The sequence below is a fragment of the Hemicordylus capensis genome, chromosome 6, assembly GCF_027244095.1.
Source record: "Hemicordylus capensis ecotype Gifberg chromosome 6, rHemCap1.1.pri, whole genome shotgun sequence".
Classification (NCBI taxonomy): domain Eukaryota; kingdom Metazoa; phylum Chordata; class Lepidosauria; order Squamata; family Cordylidae; genus Hemicordylus; species Hemicordylus capensis.
This window is the reverse complement of record NC_069662.1, coordinates 60,295,832-60,317,849: the sequence shown is the minus strand read 5'-3', so window position 1 is coordinate 60,317,849 and position 22,018 is coordinate 60,295,832. Positions and strand designations below refer to the sequence as shown.

The 22,018-nt window shown below is 49.8% G+C and overlaps 1 protein-coding gene across 1 annotated transcript in view; it reads right to left on the bottom strand.

The window, feature by feature from the left end:
* Nucleotides 1-2,129: 2,129 nt before the first annotated feature.
* Nucleotides 2,130-22,018, bottom strand: part of LOC128331334 (uncharacterized) — a 47,816-nt gene continuing 27,927 nt past the window's right edge. The window contains exons 8-10 of the mRNA XM_053264677.1: nucleotides 6,635-7,130; nucleotides 2,914-2,947; nucleotides 2,130-2,348 (exon numbers count right to left, since the gene is read on the bottom strand). Coding sequence (XP_053120652.1) covers nucleotides 2,942-2,947; nucleotides 6,635-7,130 — 502 coding nt within the window. The 3' untranslated portion in view covers nucleotides 2,130-2,348; nucleotides 2,914-2,941. The remainder of the gene's footprint in view (nucleotides 2,349-2,913; nucleotides 2,948-6,634; nucleotides 7,131-22,018) is intronic.

Here is a 22,018-nt window from a genome sequence, read left to right as displayed (position 1 = left end):
TCGGTTCTGGACTTGTCCACTGCCAACCAACTTAGCATTCACCCACATATTTCTAGATTTCTCCATGGAGCTGCGAACCTGGCTCCACCTCCCGTTAAACATTTTCCGTCTTGGAACCTTAATAAGGTGCTCAACGCCCTAACCAAGGATCCTTTCGAACCTATATCTACTATTCCATTGACGATCTTGTCGTTCAAGGTTCTGTTTTTGGTGTCGGTCACATCTGCACGGCGAGTGTCCGAACTGAGTGCTCTGTCAGCTAAGAAGGAATTTTGTACTTTCCAGATGGATGCTGTTATTCTCCGCCTCGACCCCACCTTTTTACCAAAGGTCAACTCACTCTTTCACAGGTCGCAAGTGATTGTGTTACCTTCCTTTTACCCCTCTCCGGTTCATACAAGGGAAAGGTTATGGCATAAATTGGATGTGCGGAGGGCACTACGCACGTACCTTTGCAGAACTAGGGATATTCGCAAGTCCGATGCTCTGTTTGTCTCCTTTCATAAGGCGACACTGGGGAACAACGTTTCTAAGGCCACCTTGGCAGGCTGGATCAGATCGTGTATACTACTAGCCTACTCAGCGTTCAACCTGCCTCCGCCAGGGGGTATCACGGCACACTCCACCAGGAGCGCTGCTACGTCCGCAGCCTTTTCAGCACATATTCCGCTAGCTGAGATATGCAGGACTGCAACCTGGTCATCTGTGACTCCCTTTATCAAGCATTACAAGATCTCAGGTTTTGCTGAACAACAGGCAGCATTTGGGCACACTGTCCTCCAACAAGTACTGTAATGGCATCCTACCCTACCCAGGGACTGGTGTCTCTAGCTTGGGCACGTCCCTTCCTGAGGATCTCCTACCACTGGGAAAAAGGAACATTGGCCTTACCGTGAAGGGTTCTTTTTCCAGGTGGTAGGAGATCCTCAGCCCCACCCTGATGCTTTCTTCAGATCGGTTCAAGATTCAGGGGTGGGCAGTTGCCAACAAGTTATAAGAGTCGGCTCTCAGGGTTACAGAGATTAGTTACTGTTCTTTCCTTCTGTTTTTCTATAATGTTATCTTTTTAATAGTTGTTTCTGTCCGTTATGGACTAATCTTCAGACCATAGATTTGCAGCTCTCTCCACCTACTCAGACACTCCTCGCTCAACAGCCCTGGAACTGGGGAGCTAGTGATGCCTACAAAGAAGTCACATGGTCCAGTTCTGTCTCGGGCATGCGCAGTTCGTAACCCTTCCTGAGGATCTCCTACCACCTGGAAAAAGAACCCTTCACGGTAAGGCCAATGTTCCTATTTATACATTTCTGCATAAGATTAATTCTAGGCCTTTCTCCTTGGGCTTTTCCTGGAAGGCATGAACTATGAACGACCCTGCCTTGCACAGACCAGGTGCAGACTAGACGTTTATATCTGGCCAAGTAGTACCGCTAGATCCCGGCAATATTTCTCAAAATAATTAGGAAGGATCAGAGGCTCTGCCCAGCACACAGATAGTGCTTCCGAAAACATCAAGGGAAGATGAATCAGGCTGTGCCCAGGGTTGGGATGCACTTGGCACCCAATCACACTCTTGCAGATAAGGAGGCCAATCACTCCCTTCCTTTCCTCTTAGATGAAAGGAATGATGTGCCCAATTTTACATGCATACAATTGATGGGGAGGGGACCTACAGCCTTTTCCAAGGGCTGTTCAAAGACATAAAAAAGTCACACAGATACCCTAACTTTGGAGTTCTGTGTAGGTCGAGGAAGCCATGGCCAATGCAGCACGCCAAGGGGGCGCCTGGGGTCACGTTCCGTCCATTGCAATGGACTCCCTGCTGACAAGGTCTCAGCAGGACCAGGGACATATGACAGGTATTCTGTATCGTCTTTAAACAGGTCCCCTGGTATCCCATGTGCAGAGCACATAGGTATTCAACGGCGGATCTGCCCCTGCTGCTGCTAGAGTTATGATTGTAAAGTAACTGAGGGACAGGAGTATTCTTCCTGCCCAAGAGGCACGCACCGTTCACAGGTCTCCCCATTTCAAAACAGGAACCAGAATGCTCTACAAAACCTCCGAAGCTTCCAAATGTTGTTCTGTACATAAGCAGAACTCTTGCTGCAGAGACCATGGAGAAGAAGTGTCTTTCAGATGTATTTAATAATATTCTAATAATAAAAACAACAATAGTAATAATAATACTAACAACAACAACAGAATAATAGTAGAATAGTACACAATAGTAAACAATAGAACAATAGTACAGTGATCTACAGAAAATATAGCCATATTTAAAAAATAACAAAGGTCAGTCTTCTTCAGTTGCGCTTCCTACACCTTTGCTTCCTGCACCCGAACTTCTGAAAATATAAAGTAGATAAAATAATTAAATTAAAATGCACTCAGTAAATTGGATTTCCCCCCCAGTGAATCTAGGAAACATTTCTTTGTTGCCATTACTATGGCAAACTAGAAACTGTGGGCTGGTTTTCACAACTGATGGATAGGATCAGGATGCACCTTTCCATATAGACATACCTGTTTTCAACAGGGAGACTGTGGATCTTACCTAGCCTACCAAGCCATTCTAGGTCCTTTGAGCTTCTGGCTCTTTTGGTATTTCTTGTTTTTCCATAACCTTCAAACCTTGCTTTGTGGTTTGCCAGCACAGCCCAATTCTGGCTCTCACATAACTTTTACAGGATTGCAGGTACACATACAAGGTGTCTTGCAGCATTCCCACTCTAAACCTGGTCTCCTACAGACTGAAATGGTTGCAAAACCTTAATTCTTCATAGTGGGCTGGTTTATACAACTCTAATTAGAGCAGGAGACTTGTCCTACCCAGGTTTGGGAGCTCTGTGTGCTCCCGTTTCCCTTAATAACTAAACACATGTCAGAAAAATGTTTTGCAAAAGCAGATACCTTCTTAAGATCACAGTCTTGCAGCAGATCAACACTAGAGGGAAGAAGAAACAGCAAAGGTTTGGACTTTGCAGTTACTCACACGTTCTTTGACTCTTTGCTAGCACTAGGGGTGTACGTTTCATTTCGGATACAAAATGTTTTGTGCCCAAAACAGGCCATTTTGGTTGCTTTGTAGCCAAAACAAAACACCCAATGCTCAAAACAGAAAATTTTGTAGCCAAAACAAGATATCCTTGTTTCAGATACAAAAGGTTTTGTTCTTTCGGCTGTTTTGGAACTCCATTTTGCAATTGCGAAAAGTCTTTCTCCTTCAGTCTCCATTTTGAGTTTTGACATCTGTTTGAATTTCCAGCCCTTCCAGCCTGGAGATTGGCCAGTGAAAGCCTGGGCTGATCTGCTGGCAACTGCCTCCTTATTCCTTTTAAGGAAATTTAAGGGTAAAATTTACCCTCATTGGCCAGTGGGGCAGTGTGCACACAGCGTGGGGGAATGTGCATTTCATTGTTGTTCACACTATTGTGTGAAACAATTGCATTTCTGAGCGGGATGTGGATGTGCATGACCAGGGGCGTAGCTAGCCCGCCGGCGGCCTGTGTGCAACCGGCGGGCTCCCCGATAGCCCCGTCCCCTGCGTCTGACATCAGACGCAGGGGATAGCCACACCCCTGCGTCTGACATCAGGCACGGGGTGTGTGGTCTGGCTCCCAAATGGAGCCTTGATGCTCCGTTCGGGAGAAGCAGCTCAACTGCTGAAAGGGCCGCACGGCCCCTTCGGCAGTTAGACAAAGGCTGGTGCTGCGTTCACAGCGCAGCCCAGGAGCGGCTCTTCCCTGCAGGGAAGAGCCACTTCTGGGCTGCGTTGCTAACACAGCACCAGTTTTAGCTCCTGAAGGGGCCGCGTGGCCCCTTCAGGAGCTAGTTAGGCTGGTGCTGTGTTCACAGCGACAGCCAGGAGCAACTCTTCCCTGCCTTTGCAGGGAAGAGCCGCTCCTGGCTGGCGCTGCGAATGCAGCGACAGCCTTAGTTTACCTCCCGAAGGGGCCGCACGGCCCCCGCTCAGGAGCTCAACTACTGCCCCCGCATCTGACATCAGATGCGGGGTGCATGTCAGGGCCGCCAATGGCGGCTCCTGATTGGGCACGGCTTGGGTTCTTTGAACCCGTTCGCCCAATTATAGCTCCGCCCCTGTACAAGACCTTTGGAAATCTGCCAGGTTCTTTGCAGAACTCTGTTGTTGCTGATGATGTGTGATGTTGATGTTAATTGGGGTGGATTTGGGGCAGAAAGGGGGCTTTGGGTGCAGAAGAGTGGGTCAGGTGGTAGTGCCCCAATGGGTGCCTGCTGCCACCCAGATTCCAAAGGAATTGGGAAAAGGGCTGATTTTTAAAAAGAATTTCTGAAGTTTACATGTCTTTGGGGCAGATTCAGGGCAGAAAGAGGGCCTGAGGGGCAAAACAGTGGGTTGGGTGGAAGTGCCCCAAGGGGTGCCTGCCATAACCCAGATTCCAAAGAAATAGGGCAAAGGGCTGATTTCTTAGGAATTGTTGAAGTTTACGCGTCTTTAAGGTTTTCCACCCTAGGGAATAATAGAAGTTTCAGCAGACACATAACTCCACCTAGGGGGCACTGGGGTGGCTGGGAGCGAGTGGTGGTGTAGTGCACATAGGGTGCCAACCACACCCATGGGTTGCTAATGCATGGGGTGCTGGGTTCTGTTGTTTCTGAGATGTTCTGAGTGTAAATTCTCTGGTAGCATATGAGATTTTCAAAGACAAACCATGAATCCACTCTCATATGCTACCAGAGAATCTACACTCAAAACATCTCAGAAACAACAGAACCCAATACCCAATGGGTTAGCAACCAATGGGGGTGTTTGGCACCCTATGTGCTCTACACCACCACTCGCTCTGGGCCACTCCGGTGCCCCCAAGTGCAGTCATGGGGCTGCTGACACCTCCATCATTCCCTATGGGGAAGAACCTTAAAGACGTGTAAACTCCATTACTTTAAAAATCAGCCCTCTGCCCAATTCCTTTGAAATAATTCTGGCAGCTTCGTTGTTCCCACTGGGCACTACCACCACCCTGCTCTGGGCCACCCCTTTCCACCTGACGTGAAGCTATACTTTTGCTGAAACCTCTATTATTCCCTATGGGAAAAATCTTACACTTCAAAAATTCACCAAAAATCAGCCCTTTGTCCAATTCCTCTGAAATTTGGGTGGTAGCTTCCACCCATTGGGCACTACCACCTCCACCCACTAGTTTTGCCCCAGGGCCATCTTTTTTTAAATCCAAAACATTTTGGATTCAGATTTTGCAATTTAGAACAAAGAACAAAATGGGGGTGTTTCAGATTTGGGCCAAAAACAAAACAGGAAAAAAACAAAACACACAACCCTAGTTAGCACCACCTTCTGCCATTAATCTGTTAAAGAATGAAAAGTGAAACTTAAGAACAATTTGTGGCAATCAGACTTGCTCTCTTCCCTTCCCAGATCTGGTCCTCAGGTCTGAAAAACTGAAGGCTGTTCAGGTGCTAGAAATTCAGCTCTGGATTCCACCCCACAAATTTTGTTTGAGAATCCCATCACAGATACCAGGTGCACAGGGATAATGGGGGCACTGTTCCTGGGCCATGGGCCCCACTGGGGTGCCCGTCCTGCTAGGACACCCTCCCCACCAACTGCTACCTGCTACTGCACCTGTCTCCTTCCCCGTTATGACATGGCCCATTCAGTCATCATGTGCTTTCTGCACCAGTCCAGTAGGGTCCTTCTTTCCTCTCCCTAGCAAGCAAGGGAAAGAAGCTGGGCCAACACAGAAAGCACTCTCCAGTTGGATGCACCACACATCCTGCTCAGCCCCAGAAATGCCTCCTGCATTGGTGCACTGACACAGGGTGGAAGGGGTATGGCCGGTCAGGGACAGCACAGCCGGGGACAAGCCTGGCATCAGGCAAGGAGGCAGCGGCAGTAGCGTATGCGTAGGGGGAGACCCGGTGCTGGTAGAGGAGACATCGTCGGGCGGCGGGGGGACAGGCCTGGCAGCATTGGCAGGAGAAGGGCAGGCACGTGTCTGTCCAGGGTTGCTGCCAGCCTTCCTACAGCCTGGACAGAGACTGGGAGTGGGTGAGGTACTCAAAACAACTTTCTCTGGCCCATCTTTAACAAGCAGAGATCCCATTTCTTTTTTGACTATGTCTTAGTGGGAACTGATTCATTTGTTATTGTTTTAAGCCTAAGTATATTGCAATGCATGCAGAGCATCCTATATTAAGTCTGCTCAAAGGGGGAGTGGATAGTTGATGTAGGGTAGAGCAAACTGGCATAAGTAAAAGGTTGTGCAAATTAGCTACCTTTAAAAAAATGTATCTGACAATCCTACTTTGTACTAGGCTGCCTTACAGACCAGCTCTAAAATGACCAGGTTAATGAAAGGAAGAAGCAGGCCCAGATTACTCTTCATTTACTTAACCCATGTACAGACGGAGGTGCAGACGGAGGTTGAAATGATGATTGAGGAACATAGGGACGAAATGCCGATCAATGTACATATGGACGAAATGCCGATCGATGTACATATGGATGTACGGATGGAGGTGTGGATGGAGTTCCGTACGTAGGTACAGATGGAGGTTCGGATGGAGAGAGATACAGATATACCGGAGGTATATACAGAGTTACGTACATAGGCATGGATGGACATTTACTTACCCCATGTACAGACAGAGATGGAGACAGATGTACGGATGGCGGTAGATATGGACGTTCGGATGGCGGTAGATATGCACGTTCGGATGGCGGTAGATAGGGACGTTCGGATGGCAGTAGATAGGGACGTTCGGATGGAGTTACGTATGTAGGTGCGGATGGAGGTTCAGATGGAGAGAGATACAGAGATACCGGAGGTATATACAGAAATACCGGAGGTATATACAGAGTTACGTACATAGGCATGGATGGACATTTACTTACCCCATGTACAGACAGAGATTGAGACAGATGTATGGATGGCGGTAGATATGAACGTTCGGATGGCGGTAGATAGGGACGTTCGGATGGAGTTACGTACGTAGGTGCGGATGGAGTTACGTACGTAGGTGCGGATGGAGTTACGTACGTAGGTACATACAGAGATACGTACATAGGCGTGGTTGGAGGTACAGACAGAGATGTGGGCTGAGGTGCAAACAGAGGTGGAGGTGCAGACCTGACAAAATGAAATCAGACATTAAAAGAGAATCTGCTGCATCTAGGCCAGCATGAGCACATTTGCTTACAGCACTACACAAACCAACCACATACACCTTTGCTCCCAACCGTCTGTGCTCTATCAGAGGCAGAGGTGCACCTACGTAATTTTGAAGCCTGGACCTAAAGGCTTCTGGAGCATCTCCCCCACCCCACAAGTTAAGCATCATCCAACTACACACACACACACACACAATATTTTTAATATGTGGGTTCTTGAGGGCCCAAACAGCAACTGAACTCACAAGAATTGAAGAATATAAAACAGATATATTTATGCAGATATGCACAAGCAGAAATGTTTCAACACACAACTTAAAATATCCCCATCACACATATTTCTTTTCCCACTCCCTGCTCTGTCTCTAAAGCACCTGGCACAGGTCACAATTAAACTTTTAGAAAGATCAAATCCAAATTGTGTTCTAAGTAAGGCTAAATCCTGCAACGGGAATAAATGATGTAAATGAAACAGTATGGCATCATGTCTTTCCATGTTTGCACAATTCCTTCTGCTTCTACTAGCCAGGAGGAGGGCACAAAGATCTATGCCACGTGCTGAAGTCCCACATTTGATCAAGGTTAACAGCTGAATGACAGGCAAACTGTTCAAATGGGGAAGCCATTAACTGTATCTCAAAGCTAAGAGAATACAAGGGCATCTCCTGAATGCCTGTTGCCTGCTCAACAAGTCACACAGTTGCCAGGCTAAAGAGCTATGCCAGGAAAAAGGTGACAACTCATTCTATGGCTTGTGGTGGTTTTGCTAGTTCCTGTATTGGCACAGGAACTTTCACACCAGGGATTTTCACACTCATGGCTTTTAGTTCACATCTCCTCTGGAATGGAGGGTGCAAATTCACATATCAGCTGGATTTACCCCCGAAGTCACAACAGCAGGTTATTAGGGACCAGTTCACACATTATTTTGGCTTTCCCTGAATTAGGGCTGCACATTCTAGCTTAGCCCAAATTATGTCTGGGGTAAAATAACCCTCTATTTGCAGCAGGTTTTTCTGGGGGCGGGGGGAGATTTCTGGTATGCCCCGACGCTTCTCCGCAATGTGCAGAGGGGCCATTGCCAATAAACCAGCTTTTAAAAAAATACTAGTACTTTGTGGTTTGGTTTTGTTTTTAATGTTTGCTGCATGGATTTGTAGAACTCCAAGAGTCAGCCAGAGGGGGCTGCTTGGCAACTTGTCTCACTGGACTTCCACAAGGAAGGGGAATTTGACAGCTGTGTTCCTTATTGTCTGTCTGCTTTCCTGACTGTGGCTAGCTTTGCTGGAGAAGAATCTAAGCTGTTATTGAAATGGGCTAAATGGAGAGCCAGAAGCATATCTAGGGAAAATAGCGCCTAGGGCAAGCACTGAAATTGCGCCCCTGTGCAAACATCTGACACCCATCTTTCAAATAACTTTACCATAATATCAGCTCAGAAATACAAGTCAAGCTCGTTAATATTTCCATTAACAAATTATAGCACTACCTGAAAATTATAACTGCACCTTCCTTGCTTTTGATATAACCTAGGATCCCAATTCCCATAAACTGTTTCTAACATTAGAATCAGACTGGTTACAGACCTAAAAGCCTGAACCAAAGCTTAGCCATCTTTGTAGCAAAAACACTGAGTTCATAGCTGCCTTTAGGAATGCAGATGGGCGAACTAGCCCTCCCTTTCTGTTTCCTTTCACACCAGAGATGTCCCTGGTCTTGCCTTTAGAATGTAAATGGAGCTAGCCTCTAATTGCTAGATTCACTCCTACAAGGAAATCAGCTTAGCCTTGTGAGATAACAAAGGGCAATAAGTATAAGGAACCCTGAGAGGCTCCAAGATTCACCAATACCAACCCTGTTGACACATGAGTGAGATAAGGACCAAGAAACTAAACAAAAGGGCAGAATAAACTGTGAATTACGGAGATCTTAGGACTGTTACATGTCAATGCTGGTGTCAGATCACTTGTTTGATGTTGATGGAGATTGATCTACGTATGTAGTTGCTCAAGTGTCTTCTTTCAATATATTGCTATGTCATAGATATGTAGAACAAAGAACTTAGAAATGTATAAATAGTTACTTGAAGCTCTGTATCCTTTGCAATTGATCTGAGCGCTGTAGCTCCTATTGCCTTACTGAATCTGCAGCACTAAAAATTCTATACACTTTTCCCTGTGTGGTATCTATTATTGGCGTCAATACCACCCAGACAAGGACTGGATTTTCAGTATATCACTTTCAATGACACAAATTGGTCTAGGATATGATCAAAGTTAGTTTGATCTCATCTAGCAAAAGGAAAGATATACTTTAAACTAGTAATGCAACCTCTGAACATTTTAATGCTTTCATCTGTTTCATTGTTTTACAGTTCTACTACTGTTAGCTGCCTTGTTTTGTTTTAATGGAAAGGCAGCACAGAACTGTGTCTACACATATCTATATTAAGAAACCTTTCCCCTTCACAATGGCTTGGATAACTATAATGTGCTGTGCACATGTGCCCAGGGAAGAATCCAGAGGTAACCCCCACAGCCCCCAAAAACAAAATCAATCCCACACCACAGATGTTATGGTTAGTAGTGGCTCTTCAGGCTTGTGCAAATACTCATGAAAAACGGGCTAGCAATGAGTCCACACTTCGTTGCAATTTTAGTGGGATAGCAGGTAGGTTTGGGTTGGTAAATGCCTAAATATGCAATTGTGACTTTTCCAGAATAAATTGTAGGCTTTTACAAGGCCCTGCAGTATTTCTATAATGTGTATAGCCCTGCCATTTATTTAAGCAAACAAGCACCCTCAGTATGTATTTGAAAAATGAAAAATATATCATATAGTAACACAGTGCTTGGGAGGGCGTAAGGAAAAGGGACTAAAGTAAAGCTGAAGATGAGAAAGAATACATTGCTGACTGGATGCTTGATAGTTTGTGTGAGTGAGTGAGTGAGTGTGTGTGTGTGTGTGTGTGTGAGAGAGAGAGAGAGAGAGAGAGAATTTTAGAAAGACATCTCTGGATAGCCCTTGTGAAAGGAGCTTTAAATATTTTTAAAAACCCCTCCCCGCAAAAAACCTCTCACCAAATCCAAACAAATCTCTTCCTTCCACCTATTCTTCCTTCCTTCACTGTATCCCCCTCCCTCTCTCTCCTTCCTTCCTTCCTTCCTTTCTTTCTCGACTGCCTGCCTGCCTGCCTGCCTGTCTCTTTCTCTCTAACTCTCCCTTCCTTTCACTACACTCTCTCTCATACACACACACACACACACACACGGCAAGGCTAGGCTGATAAAGTTTCTCCAGTCCAGCTTTTACAGATCTCCCTCAGAAAGGTAAGGATAGAGAACAAGAGAAGGGAGGTTTGGTTGGCTGGAGGTCTTCATAATTTATTTCTTTTTTCCACCTTCCTAAAGAAAGATCTCTGGTCTCTTTTTGTGTGGGGCCTTTGCAACAGATCAATGGAGCACCCGCCTGAAAGTAGCAGATTATGGGATGTCGTGTGCCTGGCTGTCTGTCTCTTTCTTTCTCTCTGGAGTGGGACATGGTTTCTTTTTTGCAAGAGCCTTCTGGATTAGATGTTGAATGCATCACCCTTTTGGGTTGTTATTATCTTGAGCAGTGGTGGAAAGCAATAGAAATCAGATTTTCCTGGCTTTGTTTTTACAAATGAAACTCTACAGGTGGTCAGATGCAAACAAAGAAGAAACAACCCTTTATTTTGATCTCCTCTCTAGATAATTTTCTCCTTGGCTTTTTCAGCCTGAACTTTGCCCCCCTCCCCCCCAAGGAAAGCTGTAGATGGACCTGAGAGAGACAGATGGAGCTAAAATCTGTAAACCGCCCTGAGCCAATTTTGGAAGGGTGGTATAGAAATTGAATGAATTAATTAATTAAAAATTAGTAGTGTATAGATTTGGGGAGGGTTGGGTGTGGGTTGCGGGCTTGTGTGATCTTTAAAGAGATGTTTTTACCTAGAAAATCACCCCTGTAATAATTTTCCTTGGATTCTTGCAGAAGGAACAGGTAATTTTAAAAAAACACCCACATTTCCTTCCTCTTTCTCATTTTTTAAAAAGATACATAAAAAAAATATTCAGAGTTCTAAATCCATGTTAGGGCTTGCATAAAAAAGGAATCTCATACCCTATGGTCACATATTTCCTGCCCCTCCCTCCCCCCCCCAGTCATTTGCAAGGCAAGAGATGGTGGATTAGGCGAAAATCTCTCCTCTCACCCCCACCCCATCACAGTTAATCATGCAGGTCATACAGACAAGCACACACTTCCAAAGCTGCTCCCCTCAACACCATTCCTTGGAAGGAAGATAGCCCTAAATCATGACAGAGCCATAGTGAAAACCCACCTCTTCCACTGAAGCTCGCACACAAAGAGGCCGCGTCGTCAGATTATAAAAGGAGCCACAGGCGGGAACGGGAGTCGATTGGTTTTCTGGGACTGGGAGCAGGTGAACATATGCCCACCGGTTGCAAAGGAAGAAATCTCGGGGCTCTGGAGTGGTGTCCCTTCATAAGCTGATACTGGGAAGGAGGCGGTGGCCGCTACTTTATTGAGAAGGAGTGTTGTGATATATAACAACAGTGAAATGCAAAAGGCAAACTCCAAAGTAATCAAAGCCACCCACAAAGGAGCAAAACACACACACACACACACACACACACACACACACTTTTTCTCACCATAAACTCCACCCAAATAAATCTGAGGAGAGGCTTGTGTAATTGTCATTGCTCTCCCGTATCACAGTCCCCATATGGAGAGAATGCGATTCCAGAATACCATAAGCTGCAAGCCACTCCACATTGAAGTGGGGTGTGGTGGGGTGTGGAGGTGGACACCCGCTACCACTCCAGCTTTCCTTTATGCTCATCCCTGATTGCAAGGCGGTCAGAGTGCCCTACAACCCAGCAGACTGCCTTTGGGGAGAACATCGCAAATAAATAGCTGATAATGCTACAAGGTCCTTTTTGAAGCATTTGATCCGACAGCCCAGCATGTTATTTTTGATCCCGTGATCCTCCTGGTTGCTAGTAAATAAAATCCCCAACACCTGTACAGCCTCTCCCTCTACCAGCAGCCACCACCGCCGTCCATAGGCTAGAGAAAAGGCTCTCTGCTGCTGCCGCCTCTTCCAGGAGGTCACCCGCCACCCCTGCTACCCCCGAGACACCCCCCTTGAGCCCCAAGAAGCCAGCTCAGTCCCCAACCATTTCCTCAACACCCCTCTCCCACCTCCTGAGTAAATTAAATTTAAAAAACCCACTAACAAACACACAAATCAGTGATAAGCTAATGAGAAGAACAACTAATTCATGTCTTTTGTCAAACCCGCCCCTCCCCCCACCGTCAGGAGGGGGGAATCCATTTTTCTAAATAGAGTGGTTTGCACCCTCCCACAGCTGTGCATGGAGCACGTGGCGGGTGAAAGGAAATTTTAAAAGGAGGAACCAAACTTCCAAAGACTAGCTTGGATACTGCACTTTAGGCTTTTAGGATTGAAGCGATGGTGTTGGGAGAAGTTTAAAGCTTAAGCTAGGCAAGGCTCAATGATCCCCACATGCAGCTCAAAGCAGACGCATCTCAGCAGCCTCGAGTGCGTGCATGCAATACTACTGTGAGCAGCGCCGCCACCACCACCAGCTTGACCATGTCACAGCAGCAGCATGTGGAGGAGCAGGATAAGACGATCCCATGCCTGGCACCAGCCAATGGGAGTGCCCACGCCACCCTGGCAGAGATCTCATGGGTCACACAAGCATGAGTGTGGGGGGAGTACAAGGTCCAACATCATGGCCATAGTAGCAGCGTGGGGGCCCGGCACCCAGAGCAAGAGATGCTGCAGCAGTGAGCAGCACAGAGTGCCCGCCCGCTCACTGGAATTGGGGGGGGGCAGTCAGTGGCATTTTGCGCCCCCTCAAATGGCACCCAGGGCACATGCCCTGGCTGCCCCACCCTGGATATGCCACTGCGGAGAGCCAGTGCCCTTTTGCAATCTGTAATGAGAGGAATATAGCAAAGGGCTTTGGACACTGAAAGTACTGCTTGCTGTGTACTTCTTTTAGGCTGCCTTCCATCTCCCTCCTCCGTAGCCTGCCTTTTCCCAGCAAGCTGGCTGGAAAATAGGGATGTGCGATTCAGTTCAGATCCAAACCAGGCTGGTTCGGCGGTTCGGATCTGAACCGAATCTGAAACGTTTCAGATCCGAAACGTTTTAGATCCGAACCAAATCCGAACTGGTTCGGATCCGAACTGGTTCAGATTTTCCGAACCGGTTCGGATGTCCCATTGGCCTGTATAGGCCTTCAAATTAAGTTTAAAGTGTGTTCTCCTTTTTGTGGCTGCTTCCTGAAACTTTTGCTCTGGCATCCATTTTGTGAGGCTATTTTTCAGGCATTGCATTGGCTGCACTATTGATCCTTTGATTGGCCAGAATGAGTCCTTTGCTCTGGTAGGCTGCTTGGCTGTTGCACTGTTGAGAGCTGGCACCCTGTTGGCCGAGGGGGGAGTGCAAAGGTGGGGGCTCCCAAAGGAGGGACTTTCAAACCTACTATATAAACCAAGCCTCTTGTCTAGAAAATTCTCTGACTGCAGTTGTGGGATCATCATCTGAGACCCTTGCTTGCTCCTTTGCTGCTGGTGTCTGTGAGTCCCTGACTGTGTCCTATAGTGTCTCTCTCTGTGTGTGTCTCTCTCTCTGTGTTGTTGTGCCACCTTCTTTTGTCCATCTGCCCTGTGTCTGTCTGTCTCTTCTCTTTACTTACTATACTTTTTTCTTAACTTTCCCCAAATTTCCCTGTTGTTTTTCTTCTGTTGTCTGTCCTCCTTTCCTCACCCCCCACCCTTTCCCCACCTCTCATCCCTCCTCCTTTGGGCTTCCCCTCCTCCACTCCCACCCATCTGCATTCTGCATTGCTTTCAAAGTTTCATTTATTGCTGTTTGTGCCTTGCCTTGTTTTTGTTCCACCTTTTGATTTTCATTCCATTGGTTTCATTTATATATTTGCTGCTGTTTTGGTTGGTTGCTTTAATTGTTAACTGATTTGCATTTTGTGCTCTGTTGCTGCTGCCTGCCTGAGTTGGTCCCCCCCCCCGAGGATTCTGTTCATATAGCCAATTTTTGTTGTGATTGTCCCATATTATCTATTTTGGTTCTTCTTTGGCGGTGGTTGTGTGCTCCTCCCCCACCCCGAGACTTGCCCAAGTTGCTGCTGCTTGATTTTTTAAATTGGTTTCCTTTGTTCAACTTTTGCATTTGGGTTGCTGATTTGATTTGAGATTGTTCCCTCTGTGTGGCCCCCCTGTTCCTAACTTGCCCCTCCCATCCAGAAACCCACTCCCCACCCCCACTCCCGCCCACCCCCACCCAGATTCTGCCCCAGAATCCCCCATCCTTGCCGCTGCTGCCCGCCTGAGTTCAGCTTTCTTTTGGATTTGGTTGTGAAGTTTGCTTCTATGTTCTGGTTTTGCTGTGTGTGTGTGTGTGTGTGTTCTGTGTGTGCTGCTCCATCCCTGGTTGTTTCCCCGCACCCGAGAGACTTCTTTCTCCCCAATTTTGATTCTTTAAATTGGTTTCCTTTGTTCAACTTTTGCATTTGGGTTGCTGATTTGATTTGAGATTGTTCCCTCTGTGTGGCCCCCCTGTTCCTAACGTGCCCCTCCCATCCAGAAACCCACTCCCCCCCCACTCCCGCCCGCTCCCACCCAGATTCTGCCCCCTTGCCACACTAGCCCTCCCGAAACACACCCTCTGGAATTCCCCTCCTCTTGCCCCTGACTCCTTTTACATACCCCAGACCCCTTGCAACATCAACCCCCCCGAAACACACCCTCTGGACTTCCCCTCTTCTTGCCCCTGACTCCCTTTACATACCCCAGAGACCCCTTGCAACACTAACCCCCCCGAAACAAACCCTCTGATCCCTCCTCTTGGGACCGCTGCAGCTGCTGTCCCCCCACACCTGAATCCCCCCTCCCCGCTGCTAAGCTCCCCCCCCTCCGTGCTGCTCCTCCTCTCTTCTTTCTCCCTCTCTCTCTCTATTCTCTCTCCTCCATCCCTTCACTTCTTCCTCCCACAGCTGCAGCCAGCCACAGTAGCCTACCACCTCCAACCTCACCTGGAGGTCCCAGCCATCAGTTTTTTGGTTTTTTTAAAAAAGTTGTTCATTTCATTTGTCTCTGCTTGGGGGTGAGTTGAGCGACAAAAATAGTGTTGTCTCCTCACTTCTGCCCCTCCATCGTTGACCTACCCCGGCTGCCTGTGCCTCATGTGGCCGCCCTGTCTGTGTCCCAGCCCAGGGGTGGCTGGCTGGTGGCGGCGCATCCGTGACCAGCAGTATGCGGCGGGAGAAGGACCGGAAGAAGAGGGGTTAGTGCGTGTGCAATTGTGCACCTTTTGTTGCCCCCTTTCCCTCCCTAGGCGGTTTTAAATAGGGACACCCCTATTTTGAAATGCATTTGGTTGTGTGGAGGAGGGACCCTTGGAGATCATGTACTGTTGTGTAACTTGTGTCTTGCTTGATGAAGAAATTGGTTGCTGCTGTGTGTGTTGCATTGCATGCAGGTGGTTTTTTAACAGGTTCCCCCCAACAACTCACCCCGCCCCGCCCCAGATCATTATGTTTGGAAGATATATGATGATGTTGCATGCTGCCAAGTGTTTGCTGCCTGCTTGCTTGCCTTGGGCAGAGTGGGTTCTCTCTGTGAAAGTGCAGTTGGGTTCTGGAAGTGCAATAATTTGGGTTTTGTGAAGAAATTGGAAGTTCCTATAGGCTGCATTCATTGCAAGGTTGATGCTTAGTCCTTACCCACACAGCAGCATTGGCTGAAAACCATCCCCCAGCACCACACACACACACACACACACACACACACACACACACACTGTGTTAAGTTCACCAAAGAAGGGTTTCCTGGGGTCATTTCACTTATGTTTTGAAGATGATGTTCCATCCATGCTGCCATCAAGTGTTTGCTCCTTGCTTGCCATGGGCAGAGTCAGAGTGGGTGGGTTCTGTGAAAGTGCGTCTGGGTTCTGGAAGTGCAATTTGGGTTTTGTGCAATTCAAAGTTACTAAATAGGCTGCATTGCAAGGTTGATGCTCCCCCCACAGCATTACTTGAAAACCACCCCCCAGAACCACACACTGCGTTCAGTACACTAAAGAAGGGTTTCCTTTGATTTGCAGGTTCCCAAGCTTTGACTGCGTCCTCCCCCCCCGGTAGGTGCTGTGCCCCCCCCCATCCATTCTCCCCATAATAATAAAAAGACTTGCCCCCCACCCCACAACTACTCCACCTAACTGCCTGTGCCACCCACCCCAGGGGTCCACCCTTTCCCCATTTTTTTTAAAAAACCAGCCCCATCTCCTCAATTGGCTTAAGACCCCAATTTCAAAAGGTTACCCTCCCCCTCACTTCAATTGGCTTTTCCCCCATATCAAAGAGTCTTCCTTTCCCCCCAATTGGCTTTTTCCAAGCAAACCCCCCCCCCGCCTCCTCCAGATCAATTGGCTTTTTTTGCCCCTTCCCACCCACTCCAAATTATTTTTTTTTTGCCCCTTTTGGCCTTCCTCTTAAAGTCTCCCTCCTCAAGCAATGTCTGAGCAACGTGAGCACCGTGTGGCAGCCAGGGCTCACAGAAGGTTGCCAGGCAGAGGTGGGAGAGGCCAGGTGCGGGGTGTGGCTGCGCTGGTGGCTGTGGCACGTAGACCAGGGAGAGGACGCGTGGAGCCTAAGGATATCCCGGTCCTCCCCATTGGACAAATCTTCGCCCCAGCTCCGGGTTTTGTCCACAGGCTTGATTACCCCCCGCCTGCTGCTGGCAATCGCGGCAGAGGCAGAGGCGTTAGGGCTGTGGCGGGTCCCTCCTCGGTGGCACCAGGTGCTGCTGGTGTACCGCCAGTGGTTGTTGTGGAGGAGACTGTGGATGTGGGAAAGCAGGTAGAGGGCGGTGAGGACCGTGCGGCTGGCAGCGATGCAGCCAGGTGCTCCCTCCCTCTGGGGCCCCTTCCCCCTATCCTTTCGCCGCTCAGTGGGCCCCCCCCCCGTGAAGCCCGCCACTCTGGGGAAAGGTCTGCCGAGGTGGTGGAGAAGAGGCCTGCCTCTCCTCTGTCAGTGGAGCTGGGCCCTTCCTCTCGTGTGGAGGGCGGAAGGGGCGGGTTGGGTGGCAGCAGTGGGCAGGCAGCGGCGGCCACCACCACCCCAAGACTGCAGCCACCCCGCAAGAAAAGGCCAAAGACATCGCCCAGGGCGAAAGAGGCCAAGGGCAGCGGTGTGTGGGCGCATTTTGAGGCCTCTCAAGATGACCCATACCATGCCCGCTGTGTCCACTGCAGGATGCAGGTCAGCCGTGGCAAGGTTCTGGGGCACCTGGGTACGACACCCATGTGGAGGCACATGGAGCGTCACCACCCAGGTCTCCATGGACAGGCTGGCAGCGCTAGTGCGCCTTGTGCATCTGCCACTAGGGCGGACAGGGGCAGTGTGCCTGCACCAGCCAAAAGGCAGGCTGCATTGCCAATCCAGTGGTGGACACAGGTGTCGGGCAGCCAGTGTACTGTTCGTGTGGACGATCATCACCTCACCCGCCTCACAGGGGAGATGATTTCCACCGGTGACCAACCGTTTCAGGTGGTCGAGAACTCCAGCTTCCGCCGGATACTCCAGTACCTGGCTCCCGAATACATCATCCCGTCAAGGACCACGTTCAGCCAGAACGTGGTCCCCTCCCTGTACTGCAAGTGCAGGGAACTCGTGTCAGCCAGGCTGTGTGCGGCTCCAGCGGGCACAAGCATGCATTTCACGACTGACCTCTGGACCAGTGTCAGTGGGATGCACGCTGCTTTCCTGGCCCTCACTGCCCACTGGTGGGGACCGGAGAGTGAGGGGACCTCCTTGGGCGATGCTTCCAGGTCCGCCACGTCTCCTGCTGCACTACGGCACAGGTGGGCCGTTCTGCACATGGAGACGATGGACACGAGGCACACCATGGAGGAGGTGGTGGCTGTACTCAACTGCCAGATAGAGGAGTGGATTGGCGGGTGTCCACACCTCTCCAGGGGATTCATTGTCACCGACAATGGAGCCAACGTTACCGCCGCTGTCGAGACAGTCATGGGCAGTGTGAACATACGGTGTATGGCACACACGCTCCATCTGACTGTCAGGGACGCCCTCGGCCTTAAGGAGCTGAAGGTGTCCCAGGAGAAGGGCCGCCCCCCCAAGTGCTGCTGCTGCCACGGCCACGCTTGTTGAGAAGGCTCGCAAGCTGGCCGCCCACTTCCACCACAGCGAGAAGTCCAGGAGACTGCTTCGCCAGAAGCAGGATGAACTTGGGCTTCCTCGCCACCTCATCCCAACGGATGTAGAGATGCGGTGGAACTCCACCTTCCTCCTGTTCCAGCGCCTGTTGGAGCAGGAGAGAGCCCTTGTCGCCCTGGCGAGGGACGAGTCCTTGGCCGTCTGCGACCTCTCGAACGCAGAGTGGAAGCAGATGTCCGAGGCGGTGTCGGCACTCAAGCCCTTCCAGTTTGCCACGAAGGGCTTGTGTGCCGACACCACTCCCTCGAGCCAGGCGCTGCCCACAGCTATGGGTCTGGATAAGCTGATGGGTGAACTCCAGATTTCTCTGACCACGCCAGAGGGTCGTGCTCTGGCTGGGAGGCTGAAGTTGGGGTTGACAGGTGGCTTGTTGTTGAGCTGGGAGACAGGGAGGAGTATGTCCTCACTTGTCTCTGTAACCCAGCCATCAAGGGCAATGCCGTTAGTGCCGGCGACTTGCCCAGGTGGAGGGACATCTTGGTACAGAAGGTGAGGGAGGAGGAGGCCGCTAGGGCCCGCAGAGACCAGGATGTTGGTAGTGGTGCGGGGGCAGCCACCGCCACCCAACCCGCACCCAGCAGCAGCGTGGGCGGCCAGCCGGTGTCAGCTACCCCTTCCCCTCCCTCTTCCCAGTCCAGCAGCGTGGCATCCCAGGCAGTGCCAATGCAGCAGCCAGTTGCTCTCGCCACGAAATCTGCCCAGTGGTTTCAGCGGGTGTGCTTTGGCACCTTGCCTGGTGTGCGGGAGGCTCGACCTGCCAGGCCCCCCTCCAGTGCTGAGCAATGCATTGCGCAGTACTTGGAGGAGCCTGTGGAGGAAGACGCCGTGGACTGCGCACAGTTCTGGGCAACCCGCCGCCAAGTCTGGCCGGACCTGGCAGTGGTTGCTGTGCGCCTCCTCTCCTGCCCCCCAACCAGTGTCCAGAGCGAGCGGGTGTTTTCACGTGCCGGGGACGTGGTGACACCCTCTCGCTCACGCATGGACGCTGGTCTGGTGGAGCAGTTGGTCTTCCTCAAGATCAACCTCCCCCTGCTGGGCTACCCCAAGCTGGAGTTTGAGGCGGGTGAGTGATTACCATGGTCGCCCCATGGTTGGTCACCTGCCTGGCTCAACCTCTGTGCTCATCCCTCCCCTCCCCCTTCCACCTCTAGCTGAGCTGACATGACGGATGCTGAGCCGTGCCAGCCAGTCGCAGCGTGTGCAGTGCCCACACAGATACAGTGGTGGTAGTAGTAGTAGCGCTGCGGCTGGCCAAACGTTTACAACGCCCACGCCAACCTAAAAAGAAACCCAATGCTGACCAGCACAAGCCCTTATCTCCACCTGTCAGCGTCTGGGGACCTGGCTTGGGCACGGCACACTCACCCAAAGTAGCACATCCCTAATAGTACTAGACTCAGCGGCAGCGGCGGGTATACGTTCTGCAGTGTAAATATGTAAATATTAGTATGTAAATAGACATGTAAATAATTTTTTCTTTAAAATCCCATGTTAAAATCAATCCTCAAAATTATGCAAAAGAAAAAAAATTGGTAACAAAGGAATAACAAAATGAATGCTGAATGAATTGATTTTATTGTAAATGTTACCAAAAAATCATGTGTTGCGGGGGTTGGTTTACATGGAAAAAAGAATTTAATATTTTTTTTAAATGAAACAAATAAATTATCATCTTATGTTCTTGATTGTGGTCACTGTTGATGTTGGCTGATGGCGAAAAAACAAAAACCATCAGAATAGCAATGAATGAACTGGCTGCCAACACAACATATTGATTGATAACTATGCAGGGGGGACGGGTCTGTGTGTGTGTGTGTGTGTGTGTGTGTGTGTGGTGCAGGCTGTTTCTTTCTGTTGTGTGTCTGTCTGTCTGTGTGAATGGATGCCTAGCACTGTCTGTGTGTGTGTGGATGCTTTCTGTAGTGTGCTGTCTGTCTGTCTGTGCTGTGTGTCTACATATTTTTTCCTTCCCCCCCTCCAAGACTCCCTCCCCCCCATGCCTCCCTCCATCCCTCCCCTCATCCTCCCTCCTTCCTCTTCATCACCCTCCATCCTCCCTTCCATGCCCACCACCTCACCTGCCCCCAAACCCCGGTCTGGCAAGATGATGAGAATCTGGTCTCTCCCACCAAAGCACACACGTGATCACGTGTGTGCATAATATGTGGCTGACCAACTCTGAGCCAGACCCTCCTCCCCCTTCATTCCCCTCTGCTACATCCCACTCCCCATCCCACTCCCCTTTCCTCCCACCTTCCCTCCCCCCTCCTAGCTAGCAGCGCACACGCACACGCACACACACACACACAACACCTGTGGTGGCAAACACCAGCACACATGCACTCACACTGGTGCCACCACCTGCCTTGGGCCTCTCTGTGTCCTTGAGCAAATATGTGGTGGACCAGAGAACCATTTCTTTCAAGCAAGGCAAAAGGCATGCACTCACTGCGCACACACGAAGAAGAGGTGAAGACAAGAGACAACTTCTAGAACCAGCAGCAGGTGAGTGTTGTGTTGTGTTGCTTGCCAATGCCATTGCCCATGCTCAATGCTCAGTCTGCTGTAACTGAACTAACTATCATCCTCACATGCAGCTCAGCTCAGCTCAGCTCAGCTGCACTCACTAGACACTACAGCTGGTGGCAGAAGTCCTGAATTCTAACTTTCAAATCTGTGCTAGGATTACCGCGCCTCCTTCTGCCTGTAATTGTGCCCTCTCCCCTTGCAGTTGCATCGTGACGGGTTGGCGTGCGTGCGCCATCTACTTAGCTCTCCTCATGTTGGCTTGGCTTGCTAAGCACTGGCTGGCAGCAGCTGTTGGCTGTGTGCTATGCTCAGGCTGTGGCGCGTGTGACTGGCAATGTTGGTGTAGCAGCAACACTGGTTGTGGTGTAGTAGTAGTTGTTGTTGCTGGGCTGGCTGCTGGCCTGTGCTGACTCTGTGTGCTTGGTCTGGTTTGGATTGGTGGACGCAGATGTAGGGTGTGTGTGCATCATCCATGGAGGGGAGGAGCAGCAGAGCAGAGCAGGTTGGCTGGCTTCTGTCTGTCTGTCTGGCCTCAGTGGCAGGCACTGAGTGAGGCGGTGGTTTCTTTGGGCATCACATCATCCATCATGCAGAGCAGCAGGTCTGCTGCTCTGCTCCGCCTCCTGCTTCTTCTCTGTGTGTTTGCTGTGCTGTGTGCTGCTCCACTCACTGCTGCTGCTGGCAGGCAGCAGCAGCAGTGGCCTTTTTGTTAGATCAGAGAGTTGGTGTTGTCTCTGTGTGTGTCATCTTAGTTGCTTGGGTAGGTGGTGGTAGGTAGGTAGGTATTAAGGTGGACTAACTGGGTGTTACGTGTTAGGGCGCCCAGAGAGGGGGGCAAAAAAGCTGGGGTGGCAATTGTTGGTTGCCCCTAGCATTGTTGGTGGATTTCTTGAAAAGAAGAGAAAAAATCCCATTGGCTAGATTGGGGATTTTGGGCAGCCCCAGACCCGCCTGTGGGGCAGCAGCACCCCCAAAGTGGGTCTGG